Below are 16008 nucleotides of genomic sequence, written 5' to 3'. Positions count from 1 at the left end.
TGCCCTGTTGCCTTGTGGAAGAAAAATGTACCTTCCTTGGTTTGACCTTGGATTTGAACTAGCACCCAATGGGACAGACAGGAAGTGGCAGAGTTTGAGAACTTGGCCTGCAACAGAGGCTGGAGTGGAAAACAGACAACTTACAGGGGACAAGCATGAGCAACTGACAGGCTGAGAAAGCTGTGCAATTCCCAGCGGGGGTGGTGGCTCACACCTGGAATCCCACTTTGGGAGGCCAAGACGGGTGGATCACGAGGTCAGGAGTTTGAGATAAGCCTGCCCAACATGGTGAAACCCCGTCTCTACTAAAAATACAAATAAAAGGAGCAGGGCTTGGTGGCATGTGCCTGTAATCCCAGCTACGTGGGAGGCTGAAGCAGGAGAATGGCTTAAACCCAGGAGCCGGAGGTTGCGGTGAGTGAAGATTGTGCCATTGCACTCCAACCTATGCAGGGCGACAGACCGAGACTCCATCTCAAAAAAAAAAAAAAGCTGTGCAATTGTGCAATTCCTGCCACAAAGCCATCCACTTGCAGGACACAGAGGGCCTCGGGAAACTGTCAATGGAGCTTGAATCTCCTCCAGTCCTTCCACTATATGCCCCTCTGGCCTTGTCTTGCACACCTCCAGAGAGAGAAGCCTCACTGCTTTAGAGGCTGTCCTTTCCGTCTTCCTGACTGGAAGGAAATTCTTCCCTGAAAGGAGCTGAAACTTGTGTTCCTGCTCTGCCCTCTAGGGTTTTTCCCAGTAATTGAAAGAGTCTTGAAAGGGCTAAATGATTTTATTTTTAAATGTGGACAGGCAAGCAGAGGTGGTTGGCAAAGGCAAGGTGGCTGAGGATCCGGAAGCTGCACAGGAGAGATAAGGACAATGGCTGCCAGAGGGCCCTATCGAAGCATCATCTGAACCCTGCGGTAGGGGTGGCCCACACCACGGCCTGAGGCCCAGTCAATGCCATATTTGTGAGCGGCAGCCTCAGACATTGCGTTGCAACCATTGAGATTTGATCGGTAACAGGATCCATACCACCAGGCGCCGTGGACAATCACAGCACAGTTGCTCCCGCTTGAATCGTGGTCAGCGTCATAGGTGGTGAAGGGCCTCCCACTGTGGAAGCTCAGGGAATCCCCTGGCAGGGAGGGGATGGAAAGCACCTTGGTGCCCAGCACCATGCCTGGCACCTTTGGAGATATAATCCCATGGGAGTCTCAAAGCAGCTACGAGTTGAATTGTATCAGTCCCCACAAGCAACACCAAGGGGCCAGGTTGTTTGTGCAGGGTCATTCGGCTAGTCGAAGCAGCAGCAGGACTTGAACTCGGGACTGTCTGGCTCTAAAACTCCCAGCTTTTCCTCCTGTCTCACCCCCTCCAGAATCCCCAGCCTCCCTCTAGCTCCTTTGTCTTCTCTCAGCTCCCATCCAGTCTGAGCAACTCTGCTAGGAAAAGCTGGGAGGAACCTCTTAAGTGCCTGGTCAGGAAAGGTGGTTCCCTGAGGCACTCCCTCATAACCACTTCCCTCTTTTAAATCTCTCCCCAGCAGTCACTGTTTCTCTAAAAGAAGACTTCCCTGGTTCCTCTTCCAAAGCAGGGAGTGCTAACATTCAACAGAGCCTCAGGCGGCACCCAAAACCTCTTCCTTGCCTCCCTGCCCTTTTTTCTTCTTCTTTTTTTTTTTTTTGAGATGGAGTCTCACTGTGTCGCCCAGGCTGGAGTGCAGTGGTACTCTCTGGGCTCGCTGCAACCTCCGCCTCCCAGGTTTAAGCAATTCTCATGCCTCAGCCTCCTGAGTAGCTGGGATTATAAGCACCTGCCACCACACCCGGCTAATTTTTTTTTTGTATTTTTAGTAGAGACAGGGTTTCACCATATTGGCCAGGTTGAGTTTGAACTCCTGACCTCACGTGATCTACCCGTCTCGGCCTCCCAGAGTGCTAGGGTTACAGGCATGAGCCACCGTGCCCGGCCTCCCTGCCCATTTTATAGAGGAGGAAACTCAGGCTCAGTGGAGGGGTAGGACTTGTCCAAGGTCACATAGGTACTAAGTGGCAGAGATGGATTCAAACTCAGGTCTGTTTGCCTCCAAGAGCCCAAATTCTTCACTGTTGCACCATCCTGTTTCATGGTTGCCATTTCTCAGATGCAGAAACTAAGGCCCACAAAGGAGACAGGATTGCCCTGGTTCATTCATGGGGGCAGTGGCAGCACTGGGAAAGGATCTGGCCTCCTTCCTCTGCTGCCCTTAGGCTCACTCACCTGCAGTGCCCTTTGAGAACTTGCCCAGCACCAGCTGGTAGTGGTCTACCTCACCGAGGAGGCGGAAGGTCTCATAGTGGGCGAAAGTACGGTTGCCATTAAAGTCTTCCAGCTCTACCCGCAGCTCCCAGGTACCTGGAAGGAAGGGGAGGCAAGGATGGAGGAACTCTCAGATCTTGGGAGTGGGGCAGGGATTCAGGATGACAGACAGTAACCCCCAAACTCCAGATCCCTGCTGGGAACTCACCCTGGAGAGTAAGCTGGTGCAAATTCTCATTTCCCAGCCAGAATTCAGACTCTTGGTTCCCAAAACCTGCTTTGTAGGAGGACCAAGGGCGGAAGAAATCCACAGAACCATCCTGGCGCCTCTGAAACACCTAGCCAGCGGGGGGCGGGGAGTGTACAGCAGCTATTACTCCAGGCTGGGCACCAGCTGCTGAGGGTGCAGGAACTGTGAGGGGGGGGTGGATACCCCTCTCTCTTTGGATTGGGGCCTGTCGATAAAATGGGGATCCTTCAAGTCAGCTTTGAATATTTCTATGAACTCTACATTCCCTTATTAGCTTTCACTGACACTCAACTTCATGTCACAGGCTTGCAAGCCCTGGGAAGACTGAATTGACAGAAACACCGTCCCCACCCTCAGGAGATGGCCAGCGCTGCTGGGAGTCAGTCAAAATAACCCAATTTCATTTACTATAAGAACCAATAGGCCGGGCGCGGTGGCTCAAGCCTGTAATCCCAGCACTTTGGGAGGCCGAGACGGGCGGATCACGAGGTCAGGAGATCGAGACCATCCTGGCTAATACGGTGAAACCCCGTCTCTACTAAAAATACAAAAACTAGCCGGGCGAGGTGGCGGGCGCCTGTAGTCCCAGCTACTTGGGAGGCTGAGGCAGGAGAATGGCGTAAACCCGGGAGGCGGAGCTTGCCGTGAGCTGAGATCCGGCCACTGCACTCCAGTCCGGGCGACAGAGCGAGACTCCGCCTCAAAAAAAAAAAAAAAAAAAAAAAAAGAACCAATATATTTGGCCAGGCGCGATGGCTCATACCTGTAATCCCAGCACTTTGGGAGGCCCAGGCGGGCAGATCACTTGAGGTCAGGAGTTTGAAATCAGCCTGGCCAACATGGTGAAATCCCATCTCTATTAAAAATACAAAAACAATTAGCTGGGTGTGGTGGCATGTGCCTGTAATCCCAGCTACTTGGGAGGCTAAGGCAGGAGAACTGCTTGAACCTGGGAGGTGGAGGTTGCAGTGAGCCGAGGTCACACCACTGCACTCCAGCCTGGGTGGCAGAGCAAGACTCCGTCTTGAAAAAAAAAAAAAAAGAACCAAGATATTTAAATTAGAGAGGCCACCCCCACAGCCCAAGTTGGACCCCTGGTCTTACCCTAATGTCTTCCACCTCCCCCTCCAAGACAAGCAGGCCCCAGGCCCTGTAGAGTTTTCAACCTAAGTAGCTCTATTTCCATTGCTCCACTGTCTTATTTATTTATTTTTTTGAGCTAGAGTCTCGCTCTGTCACCAGACTGGAGTGCAGTGGCATGATCTCGGCTCACTGCAACCTCTGTCTCCCTGGTTCAAGCAATTCTCCTGCCTTAGCTTCCTGCGTAGCTGGGATTACAGGCACCTGCCACCATGCCCAGCTAATTTTTTGTATTTTTAGTAGAGATGGGGTTTCACCATGTTGCCCAGGCTGGTCTTGAACTCCTGAGCTCAGGCAATTCGCCCACCTCAGCCTCCCAAACTGCTGGGATTACAGGCATGAGCCACTGCGTCAGGCCTGCTCCACTGTCTTTACTGCCTGGCTCCCTGCTGTCTTCCTAAACCACGTCCCTGCCTTCACTGGTCCCCCAATGCAGTGCATCTTTCACAGTGTAGCCCAAATCATCTTTTTAAAACAGAAGTTCTACTTGGCCCCTCCCCTGCTTAAAACTCTCTTGGGGCTACCCATTGCCCTGCACACTTCTTCTTCTTTTTTTTTTTTTTTTTTTGAGACGGAGTCTCACTCTGCCGCCCAGGCTGGAGTACAGTGGCTGGATCTCAGCTCACTGCAAGCTCCGCCTCCCGGGTTTACCCCATTCTCCTACCTCAGTAGCTGGGACTACAGGTGCCTGCCACCTCGCCCGGCTAGTTTTTTTGTTTTTTGTTTTTTTTTTTGTATTTTTTTAGTAGAGATGGGGTTTCACCGTGTTAGCCAGGATGGTTTCGATCTCCTGACCTCGTGATCCACCCATCTCGGCCTCACAAAGTGCTGGGATTACAGGCTTGAGCCACCGCGCCGGCCTTTTTTTTTTTTTTTTTTTTTTTTGAGGCGGAGTCTCGCTCTGTCGCCCAGGCTGGAGTGCAGTGGCCGGATCTCAGCTCACGGCAAGCTCCGCCTCCCGGGTTTACGCCATTCTCCTGCCTCAGCCTCCCGAGTAGCTGGGACTACAGGCGCCCGCCACCTCGCCCGGCTAGTTTTTGTATTTTTAGTAGAGACGGGGTTTCACTGTATTAGCCAGGAGGGTCTCGATCTCCTGACCTCATGATCCGCCCGTCTCGGCCTCCAAAGTGCTGGGATTACAGGCTTGAGCCACCGCGCCGGCCTTTTTTTTTTTTTTTTTTTAAAGACAGAGTCTCACTCCATTGCCCAGGCTGGAGTACAGTGACTCAATGTTGACTCACTGCAACCACCAGCTCCTGGGTTCAAGCAGTTCTCCCACCTCAGCCTCCTGAATAACTGGAATTACAGGTGCCCACCACCACGCCCGGCTAATTTTTATATTTTTAGTAAAGATGGGGTTTCACCATGTTGGCCAGGCTGATCTCGAACTCTTGACCTCAGGTGATCCGCCCACCTCTGCCTCCCAGGGTGCTGGGATTACAGGTGTGAGCCACCGCATCCAGCCAGCCACTGTGCCTGGGTGCCCTGCGCACTTAAGTTGATCATTTAGTGCCTTCCATGAACTGGCCCTTACAGAGGTCCTCAATCCACGCTCCTTCAGTGCCAGCAGACTTTAGCCGACACCCACGCCTGCTCTCAGCTCACTCACGCGTTCCCTGCAAACCTTCTTGTACTCTGCTGCCTCCCTGAGTTTATCTTTACTTCTAGCTGGAATGCCCCTCCACACCCTTTTTGTTTGTTTGTTTGTTTGTTTTTGAGACAGAGTTTCACTCTTGTTGCCCAGGCTGGAGTGCAATGGCAAAATCTTGGCTCACTGGCTCACTGTAACCTCTGCCTCCTGGGTTCAAGCGATTCTCCTGCCTCAGCCTCCTGAGTTGCTGGGGTTACAGGCACCTGCTACTGCACCCGACTCAAGGTCCTTTCAAATGGCACCTCCTCTGTAAAGCCCTCATCCTTCTTCAGGTCCCATTGGGGGTTCACTAAACATTTGTCAGTGAATTCCTCTAGGAAATGCCTTGCTATGGTGGGCTCTGGCTCCCCTAGGGTCCAAGGAGGAGAAATGACCACTGGGCCTGGCCTGTTAGCCCATTTCTCAGACACTCACCAGCCAGCCACCCTCCTCCGTGTCCATGTCACAAAAGACTGGGAGGGCCCTGCCCTCAGGTAGGCACAGATGGTACCAGCCGCTCAAGGTGGCGCCATGGCTCAACAGCTCCCGGCAGTTTCTGGGGCCTGGGAAAGGGAAGATGGACTCGGGGGGTGGTGCCCAGGTTATTCCCTGACCCCCACCCCCAGGCACTGGAACAAGTATGGGGCCCCAGGGATCCTCTTGGCTCCTTCAGGTCCCTGAAGAGGGGTTCTAAGGAGGCTGTGGGGAGGGGCTTGGCCACACTTGGGGGTCTGCCAACACCCAACACCATGTGATCCCAAGTTCCCACCTCCTGCAAGGGCTGCCTCACCTTTCTGGCACCGAAGCAGGTTTGCTGGATCTCCTGCCCCAGAGGAAGGATGAGTGTTGGCTCTGATGTCTCAGCACCCCAGCACCAGCAGAGCTGGTATCCAGGCTCTTTTCCAAATCCTTCCCACTCCTCCCAGCCTTCCATACCCTGTAGGAGGGCCATCAGAGGGTACCCGGGCCCTCTCCTAATCCTTCCCACTCCTCCCAGCCATCCATTCCCCCGTGAGAGAGCCGTCATAGGCATAGCAGTCAAGCAGAGATCCCACCCTAGAGTCCAGAGACGGTGCAAAGAAAGCAGGGAGGTCTCCAGCCCCACTTACTCACCTGGCTCACCCTTGGGGCCCATCTTGCCTGGTGGTCCAGGTTGCCCTGAAATCTCAAAGGCAGAGATGCCCTGAGTCCCACCCCATGCGCCGGACCAAAAAGAAACAAGAGACTTGGAGCCAGAGGTTCAAATCCCAGTTTCACCCTTCACTCACTTTGTGATTGTGGGCAAATATCTTATCCTCTCTGAACCTCCCTTTCCTCCTCAGCAGAATGGGGATGAAACCACCTAGCTGGCAGAGTTGATCTTAGGATGCCAGGTGCCCAGCCTGGAGCTGGCACAGAGTAGGTTCCTTGCTTCTTTGTCATGGCCCCTCAGCACAGACAAAAATTGCTGCATTCCTGCCTTCCCTGTTCCCAAGATCCCAGCCCACTCCCCAGCCTCTCTCACCTTGAGGACCTGGGGCCCCCTTCTCCCCAGGACTTCCTGGAGCTCCGGGACAACTGGGCAGGAGGACAACTTTGCTGGCTTCCAGTTCCCTGGGTCCTACAGGGAGACACAGGCAGGGTGGGCACAGGATAGACTGTCTCTTCCAGACCCCTCTTCAGTTCTCTTCCTGTCTCCCAGATTCCCTCTGTCAGGATGCTTGTCTCCTGAGCTGGCAAGGTTTCACATGCTTTGCATCCATTTGCATATATTTACATGCAGAGCCCAGATTATAAAACTCCCATCCTACTCCTTGAGGTTGATGAGCCTTGGTGGAGGGACACCCAGTGAGGGAATGAGGAGTGGGTTGGTGAGGAGGGCACCCTAGGTGCCTACCTGGGCAGCTGGGGTGTTCCTGGGTCTTCAGGCAGGCAGGCCCCCCAAGCAGGAGGAGCCACAGGGAAGGCAGGATCCACAGTAGACCCATCTTGCTGGGGCCACCAGGGGAAGGATGCCAGATTATAAGGGCGGCCAGGCTGGTGGGAGGACATGAAGTAAGACTTCCTTCCATTGTCCCCCAGGGACACCCCACCCAGACTGGAGCCAGCAGGGGGTGGGAGTATTTCCTCCCTCAACCCCAGAGAGAAAGGGCATTATCCCTGCCCTATCCAACCAGGATGGAGTCCAACATCTTTTCTTTCTTTCTTTCTTTTTTTCTTTTCTTTTTTTTTTTTTTGAGACGGAGTTTCACTCCTGTTACCCAGGCTGGAGGGCAACAGTGTAATCTCAGGTCACTGCAACCAATGCAACCTCTGCCTCCTGGGTTCAAGTGATTCTCCCGCCTCAGCCTCCTGAGTAGCTGGGATTATGGGCGCCCATCACCATGCCCAGGTAATGTTTTGTTTTTTTTTTTTTTTAGCATAGATGGAGTTTCACCATGTTGGCCAGGCTGGTCTCGAACTCCTGACCTTAGGTGATCCACCCACCTCGGCCTCCCAAAGTGCTAGGATTACAGGCGTGAGCCACCACACGCTGAAGGAGTCCAACTTCTGATCCTGGCTTCCAGGGCTCCCCAGCCATCTCTCTAGACCTCTACATTCACAGTCATCTCTACCTATGAAGGCCCATCTGTCCATGAAGGTCTAGCTCTACAGCCATCTCCACTGGGAATCCTTCCCTGATCCTTGTCAATGCTATGAATAGTGACAACTGCTACCATTTACTGGGCATCTACTGCATTCCAGAGTCATACTGACGTCACCTCCGATCCTTACACGGACTTGCTATTAATCCTTATTATTGCGTTATGGGCCTGGTACAAAATGGGTGCTCAATAAAAAATAGTTAAATGAATAAGGAAAGAGAAACTGAGGCCCAGGGATGGGACATGACTTCTGTTCTCTTGGCCACTTATATGCTGAGAGCCACAGAGTTTTACCCAAGCCCCATTCCCCCCCAGTGAAAAGCACCATTAAGAAAGTGATTCTGGCTGGCTGTGGTGGCTCATGCCTATAATCCCAGGACTTTGGGAGTCCAAGGCAGGCAGATCACCTGAGGTCAGGGGTTCGAGACCAGCCTGATTAACATGGTAAAATCCCGTCTCTACTAAAAATAAAAAAATCAGCCGGGCTTGGTGGCATGCACCTGTAATCCCAGCTACTCGGGAGACTGAGGCAAGAGAATCACTTGAAACCGAAAGGCAGAGGTTGCAGTGAGCCGAGATTGCACCACTGTGCTCCAGCCTGGGCAAAAGAGCAAAAACTCCATCTCAAAAAAGAAGAAAAAAAAGGAAGTGACTCCATGCTCAACCTTGAGTCCCATGAGGCTTGGGAAACAGCTGCTAATGTAGGCCAATCAAGCAGGAAGCCTTGTAGGAAGGCCTGGAGGCCGGGAGGCCAGGAGGCCAGGGATGACGCAGCAGCCAGGGTCCAGATGTGAAGGATGAGGCCTGAGCTGGAGAGGGACCTCAGGTGATAAGGGAGGAGAGGAACGGCTCATTCATTCACTCATTCAGCAAACCCTCCCTCAAGGCCTCCTCTGCACCTCCCCGGTGCTTGTGGGGAGGGCTGAGGTGCAAGAGGTGTCAGGAGAAGTGGAGGCTGTGTTTGCCTGATGGGATGTGTCAGCAAGACGGATGCCCTGAGATTGCAATTCCAGTTCTAGGAATCTGTCTTCCCCACTGTCCCACGAGTGTGCCAAGATCTGCAGATAAGCCTGTTTACCACAGTGCTGTTTGTAAGCGTCAACGTGGAAATGACCCAACCAGCCACAGATGGGATTCATATGGAATTCACTGATAGGACCATTCAGACAACTCATAGGGTGAATCTCATCTAAAATGAGAGGGGCGAAAATGCAAAACAGTATGCACAGTGTTGTATTATCCCACTTTGTATTTTTAAAATGCTAGAGGTGTGTGTGTGTGTGTGTGTGTGTATATATATATATATATATATATATAGTAAATTCACAGAAAAAGTTCTGACACAGACCTTGTGAACTGTGGTTATTTCTGGAGAGTAGGACCAGGGAAGAGGTGGTTCTCATTTTTTTTTTTTTTCGGAGACAGGCTCTCACTCTCTCACATAGGCTAGAGTGCGGTGGTGCCATCATAACTCACTGCAGCCCCAACCTCCTGGACTCAAGGAGTCCCACCTCATTCTCCCAGGTAGCTGGGACTCCAGACAGAGCCACCACACTGCGCTAAATTTTTATTTTTATTTTATTTATTTATTTTGAGACAGAGTCTTGCTGTGTTGCCCAGGCTGGAGTGCAGTGACTGGATCTCGGCTCACTGCAACCTCCACCTCCTGGATTCAGGCGATTTTCCTGCCTCAGTTTCCCAAGCAGCTGGGGTTACAGGTGCATGCCACCATGTCCAGCTAATTTTTGTATTTTTAGTAGAGATGGGGTTTCACTATGTTGGTCTGGCTGGTCTCAAACTCCTGACCTCAAGTGATCCACCTGCCTTGGCCTCCCAAAGTGCTGGGATTACAGGTGTGAGCCACTGTACCTCCTGGCCAGTTTTTTTTTTTTTTTTAAATATATATATAGGGTCTCACTCTGTCACCCAGGCTGGAGTGCAGTGGCATGATCTTGGCTCACTGAAGCCTGGACCTCTCAGGCCCAAGTGATCCTCCCACCTCAGCTTCCTGAGTACTTGGGACCACAGGTGTGCACCACCACACCCAGTTAATTTTTGTATTTTTAGTAGAGATGGGGTTTCACCATGCTGCCCAGGCTAGTCTCCAACTCCTGAGCTCAAGCAATCCTGCTGCCTCGGCCTCCCAAAGTGCTATGATTACAAGCATGAGCCACCACACCCAGCCCAGTTCTCACTCTTCATATAAACTTCTGTATAGTTCTTTTTCAAACCCTCACAGGCATTTACTACTTTTGCAAGAAAAAGAAAGCATCCAATAAAGGAGGAGGGTGAAGAAGAAAACTCCTGCTGGGGGAGAAACAAGGGCAGGGTGACCCAGGCAGGAGGAGCTGCTTATGCAGAAGGCTGGAGGAGAGAGAAGGCAAGGCAGATGGGATGTTATCATATCCCATAGAGGGGAAGCAGCAGGGGCTCTAGGAGGCCAGCGGGGAGTGCACAAAGGGGAGGCTGATTTCCAGAGGCTGGGAGCTTTGGCAGAAGTGAGGGTTCGAGGGAGGGGTGAAGAGGTGGACTGTGGTGGGCAGGGGGAGGTGGAGGTTTCAGTGAGCCAAGATCTTGCCACTCTAGCCTGGCGACACAGTGAGGCTCTGTCTCAAAATAAAATAAAATAAAATAAAATAAATAAATAAAAGAAATAAAATAAAAAATAAAATAAAATAAAATAAAAAGTTATAAGATTCACAGCTACACGCCTGGCTCCTGACAAGTACCCATCCGTGGGAGGTGTTACCCTCAGGGAAGACTTTGGTGTCTGGGGTCAGAAGGCAGGGCTTCCCAGGAGAGCCTGAGAGAGGAAGGCCAGAAATGGCTGCTTGGAGTCCCTGGGGCCCTTTCCACCTTGGCACTGGGACAGAGACCTAATTTTTGGAGGCTGAGCAAACCTGGAGATGCCTCTGGAATGCTGTTCTACTCACTCTGGAGTCAGAAAAGCCTGAATTCATTTTATTCTTTATTTTTATTTTCCTTTTCTTTTTTATTGATGGGGTCTCAACTATGTTGCCCAGGCTGGTCTCCTGGACTCAAGCGATCTGCCCGCCTCAGCCTCCCAAAGTGCTGGGATTTTAGGCATGAACTACGACGCCCAGCCCAGAAAAGCCTGAACTGAAACCCCAGCCCTGTCCTGTCCAGCTGTATGACTTGAGCATGTGTACTTACCTGAGTCTCCATACTCCGTGTGTACTTACCTGAGTCTCTCATCTGTAAAGGGGCAGGGGGTGGGGGTTAAGCAGGTGTCAAAAAGGTCATCAAAAAGACGAACTTTTTTTTTTTTTTTTGAGACAGAGTTTCACTCTTGTTGCCCGAACTGGAGTGCAATGGTGCAATCTTGGCTCACCGCAACCTCCGCCTCCCAGGTTCAAGCGATTCTCTTGTCTCAGCCTCCTAAGTAGCTGGGATTACAGGTGTGCACTACCACACCTGGCTAATTTTGTATTTTTAGTAGATATGGGGTTTCACCATGTTGGTCAGGCTGGTCTTGACCTCCTGACCTCAGGTGATTTACCCACCTCGGCCTCCCAAAGTGCTGGGATTACAGGCGTGAGTCACTGTGCCCGGCCAGGTGAAAATATTTTAAAAGGTAACAGCGAGAGTCCTAGGTGGAATTCTCGTTAAGAAGAGGACAATGGCCGTACTCTCACCCCATCCAATCCACACACAGCCCAAGACACAGGACATGAAGTGCAGTGCAGAGTTCCTTTATTTGGGGGCAGTGCCCAGGCCAGTTGGTGGAAAGAGGCAGGCACAGTGCCAGGCTGGGGGGCCCAGCAGGGGTGATGGAGGAGACGAGGCGGTTGAGAGAAGCTCTCAGCTGCAGGTTCCAGGGCCAAGACAGGAGGAGATGTCAGGCATCAGACACTGAGCCTGCTTGGTGCCCACAGGAGCCAAAAACTGGTGGCCAGAGTTTTACCCATCCCCGCCCCCCACTTGCCCACAAGGGGGCCAAGAGGCCAGCCTCTGCATCCTCCTTTCCACTCAGAATGCAGTGCAGGCCCAAGGGGGTTAGATTCTGCGGAGGCCAAAGAGGACACTCAGGGAGGTGACCCTGCCTCAGCCAGCCAAGGACCCCCTGCCTCGAGAGGAGGCAGCAGAGGAAGAGCAAACACTTTAACACAGGCTGCGGCGACCCGCCCCACAGCACACACAGCACACAGAGGGCCTCAGGCACAGCTCTCCTCAGAGCAAAACCTAACTAGACACACGGCCCAGCTCCTGCCCACAGCCACAGAAACGCAGGCCACAGGCTTGCCTGGGCTGGCACCTACTGGTTCTCTTCCCTGCTGGCAGCATGAAGGGAAAAGACACGGGAGGGCTCAGCTGGGTTCCTAGACCGGCCCAGGCTGAGTCCTGGTTCCAGCCAACACCTGATAAAGAAAGCCCTGCAACTAGAGGAGACAAGGGGGTATGGCTCACAGGGGGCATGCTGTCACTGTCCTGAGGGCTTGCCCATGGAGAAGACAGCACCCTGGGTACTGAAGGGGAACGGTGGGACAGGAACCAGGAGGTGAGCTGGGACTCAGGTACTGCTGGCCAGGTACTCACAGCGTCTGGTAGGTGCTGTCCTTGGCCTTGAGGAAGCGCAGCACAAAGAAAGCCACTGCCTGTAGGCTCAACACCAGCAGGACACCTCCAAGAAAGCTGGCCCCGTCAAATCCAGGGCTGTGGGCCTCAGGGACTGGGGGGCTTCCTGCAGGGGTGAGGCAGGGCAGGGGTCATAGCAGTCACTGTGAACCAGGATCCCAGTCCCACCCCCATAACTGGCACAAGTAACCTGGAGGCCCCAGTCCTCAATATGGGGTCCTTGAACCCTGGGCTCAGAAGTTTAGTCCAGATCCTGCAGGCAGTTGGGAAGCGCCTGGTGGGAGGAACAGTGGCAGGGGAGGGTGGGGTGCTGTCCAGCCCTGGCTCTGCTCCTGGCTTGCTCTGTGGCTTTTATGCCACCCACATTCTCTCTGGGCCTCATGATCACATGGTCCAATAGGTGTCTTGGACCAGTGACTGGACTCCCACCCTCCCTGGGCCTCACTAGGCCAATAGGGTGAAGACAGAGCCAGAACTCAGACCCCCCGCTCAGAATTCCTTTCAGTCTTGGACCTCAGGGTTCAGAGCCAAGATGCAGATGATGTAGTCCCTTTTTAGGACTCCTAAGCCCTGAGACCCCAGTGTCACCCAACGTCAGAGCCCTCAGAGAGGGAAGGAGCAGGGGGAGAAGTGGAAGCCCCAGCTGTCACCCTGCTAAGTGGGTAAGCGAGAACTGGACAGCGTGTGTTGGGGGGAACAGGGCTGAGGGACAGGCTTGGCCAAAGTCACCTCACAAGACACAGCCAGACTCACACAGGGTCCCCTGACCATTTCCTCTGCCCCTTGGAAGATAGAGCCTTAGGGCCATGGTTGCCAGGCTATGCCTGGGTGGCTCCCAGCTGTGCCACGGTACCTGTCCACTCCAAGCAGGGATTCAATTTCAGGCCCTGGGCTGGGTGCCCAGAACAGGGCAGGGCTGGTGGATGGAAGCGCATTCTGGGACAGTGGAAAGGGGCCCAGCCTGAGCTGGGTCCACCTCCCAGAAGGTGTAAGGGGTGGAAGGAGTCTGACAATATGAAGGGCAAACAATGGTCCCAGCTCCTGCGCAGGGAGCCTCAGAGAAGGAAGCTGGGGGATGAGGAGCAGAAGAGGGGAGAAATGAGCTGCATGAGGCCGATCTGGGGCTCCAGTTGAGGGAGCTGAGCCATCAATAATTCAGCTTCTGAGATCAGTTTCTGGCTTTAATTAACCAAGGGCCTCTTCAGCCATCCCTGCCAAGTCTGGTGACCTCCAGCCCCTGAGAGGGAGTTGGAAGCAAGGGGTGGTGTTCTCGCCTCTGCTCTGCCAGGAATCCACCTTGTGACCCTCTCTGGGCCTGGAGGGTGCAGTAGGCAGCCCCTGAAGATGTCTCCTGAGCAACTCGAGCTGCATACCCTCACCTCCAAGGACAAGTCCCAAGGGGTCACCTTGAGTTCCCAGAACTGGCAATGGGGAGGAGGGATGGGAACTGTCATTTCTTGATTGCCTTCAGTGAATCAGACACTGAAGTGGGCACCGTACAGCTTCTCATAAAACCTGCACAGCAACTCTTTGAGGAAGGCATCATCCAGCCCATTTCACAGATGCGGAGACAGGCTCCGAGGGAGAAGGTGCAGGGCTGAGGTCACAGAGCATGTCAGTGCCTGAGCCCAGAGCTGTCTTCCCCTGCACCTATGCTCCTCCCACTGCCCCGTACCCAGGGAGTACCCACCTGTTGTGACTGTCTTCGGTTCATAGGTGGGGTGGTGATGAGCAGCTGAGGAGACAGGGGATCCATAGCAAAGCAGCCTTCCCACCCCGACTCCCATCAAGACCCCAGCCCCCACTCACCGCTAAACTTCAGATTCAGATGCAGCCCTGTCCCTGCTCTAGACATCCAACATACTTGCAAGCCCCAGTCACACAGTTCCCTCCACCACCATGTGCTCTCTCTCCATCTCTACCTTCCAGGCTCATTACTGATGCCACTTCCTCCAGGAAGCACCCCCTCTCATTCCCTCTGAACTTCCAAAGTCCTTGCTATGCCTTAAACTAAAAGAAGAGCTAACGCTCCCATCCCCTCCACACACCCGTACTAATTTTCAGATGAGGAAACAGGCAGAGAGAGGAGGGGACTTCTCAGTGAGCTAAAGGCAGAACTGATACCGGGCCCAGGTATTGATGAGCACAGTCCACCCCTGAGAGAGGCTGTTTCCTCCTGGGGGGCAGGCTATGGCTGGGGAGACCCATGCAACTTGGCTTAGGCGCAAGAATCCCCTTACCTGGACATGCCTCTGAGCGGTTGTAGATGGAACAACCTTCCTTGACCACCTCAGCTTGAGCCACACAGTGTCCTGGAGGGAGAAGGTGCAGGGGGGAGATTTGGGGAGAGGGGCCAAGTCCTTGCGGTTCAGAGCTGGGGGTACTCAACCTGGGGAGGGCTCAGCTCCCTACCTGGCTCCTCTGGCCAGCACTGCTCCCACACGCAGCCGGAGAGATTGCGCGTTCTGTCTCCCTCCACGCAGTGCTCACAGACCTCCAGCTGTTTGCAGGCCCCTTGGACCGCCGGCCAGATGTTTAGGCGGATCAGGGCTCCGCGCCCAAAGCCTCGAGCTCCTTTACCTGGTAGTGCGGTGGAGTGGGAAGGGAGAACTCCTCGAAGCCAAGCTGTGGCACCCGCCCACCCTCCCACCCAACACTCCGGCGGCCCTCGCCCCTCTGCACACATCTGGGCTCTCACATACACTCGCCCCTGGATCCCCAAGCCCCAGCGCCCACCTGTAGCTTCCACAGAACAGGTCTACACACACCTAGAGCCTCGCCACATTCACCCAGAGCCCCTCCCTTTGCATACACCTGGGGTTCCCAGATTCAGTTGGAGCCACCTCCCCCACCTGAAGCTCCCTAGGCCCCTACACTTGGGGCCTATATTTACATACAGGGCTCCACACAGAGCTGGAGCCCCCCTTCCACCCCTGGAGGCCTGCACTCGTCCAGAAAGCCCCCTCCTCTCAAGCCCAGGCTGCTCCTGGGGAGGCGGCTGGCTGAGGTGCAAGCTCCACCCGCCCCCGTCAGGCCCCTAACCAGACCCTGCCGCGAGTTACCAGCCACAGCCAGCTGGGCACACAGTAGGAGGCAGCAACAGCCGCCACAGAGCGCAGTCCGCAAGGCGCGGGGTCCCGGCGCCTCCATGGGCTCCGGGGCGGGGGCCGTAGGCGGCGGACAGCGGCCGTGCGCGTCCCTCTGAGACTGGGCTCCGCTGAGCTTGTGCGGAGCGAGACCTGGGCAACCGGGCGTGGCCAGGTGGGGGCGAGGCCAGTGGGAGCGGCAAGTGGGGCAGGGCTCGTCGGTCGGGGCGGAGCCAGGTGAAGGCGGGGCCAATTGGGGACGTGGCTAGTGCTCGCGGCCAGGTGAGTTCGGGGGTCTGGGGCGGGGCTTGGACTAAAGCAGGCGGGGTCCAGGACTGGTGGCTGGCATGGTTACTGTGTGCCTCCAAGGGCAACTTCTTGAAAATTCTA

At 54.2% G+C, this 16008-nt stretch overlaps 1 protein-coding gene across 2 annotated transcripts; it reads right to left on the bottom strand.

Annotated features, from left to right (window-relative positions):
• Positions 1–762: 762 nt before the first annotated feature.
• LOC117093036 (ficolin-3) lies at positions 763–15788 on the bottom strand. 2 transcript variants are annotated; one of them, XM_033227590.1, is made up of 13 exons: positions 15595–15788; positions 14945–15112; positions 14773–14844; positions 14223–14267; positions 12494–12638; positions 7189–7328; positions 6817–6912; positions 6426–6470; positions 6103–6135; positions 5748–5875; positions 2501–2630; positions 2254–2388; positions 763–1129 (listed from the first exon to the last, which is right to left on the bottom strand). In XM_033227590.1, exons 1-13 carry the CDS (start codon positions 15680–15682, stop codon positions 888–890), a joined length of 1467 nt encoding a protein of 488 aa, XP_033083481.1. In that variant the 5' UTR covers positions 15683–15788; the 3' UTR covers positions 763–887. The 2 variants fall into 2 exon arrangements, with proteins under 2 accessions (XP_033083481.1, XP_033083482.1); XM_033227591.1 differs by lacking the exon at positions 6817–6912.
• Between the last annotated feature and the right edge of the window lie 220 nt (positions 15789–16008).

The sequence above is a fragment of the Trachypithecus francoisi genome, unplaced genomic scaffold (assembly GCF_009764315.1).
Source record: "Trachypithecus francoisi isolate TF-2019V2 unplaced genomic scaffold, Tfra_2.0 Lachesis_group12, whole genome shotgun sequence".
NCBI lineage: Eukaryota > Metazoa > Chordata > Mammalia > Primates > Cercopithecidae > Trachypithecus > Trachypithecus francoisi.
This window is presented reverse-complemented; position numbering and strand designations above follow the sequence as displayed.

Bases quoted from the DNA above. Each gene is read 5' to 3' on its own strand.
- LOC117093036 (XM_033227590.1), bottom strand. From the start codon at position 15,682: ATGGAGGCGCCGGGACCCCGCGCCTTGCGGACTGCGCTCTGTGGCGGC. The intron at 14,845-14,944 runs GTAGGGAGCTGA...TTCTCCCTCCAG, and splicing joins GTGCTGGCCAGAGGAGCCAG to GACACTGTGTGGCTCAAGCT. The intron at 14,268-14,772 runs GTAAGGGGATTC...CTGTCTCCTCAG, and splicing joins CCGCTCAGAGGCATGTCCAG to CTGCTCATCACCACCCCACC.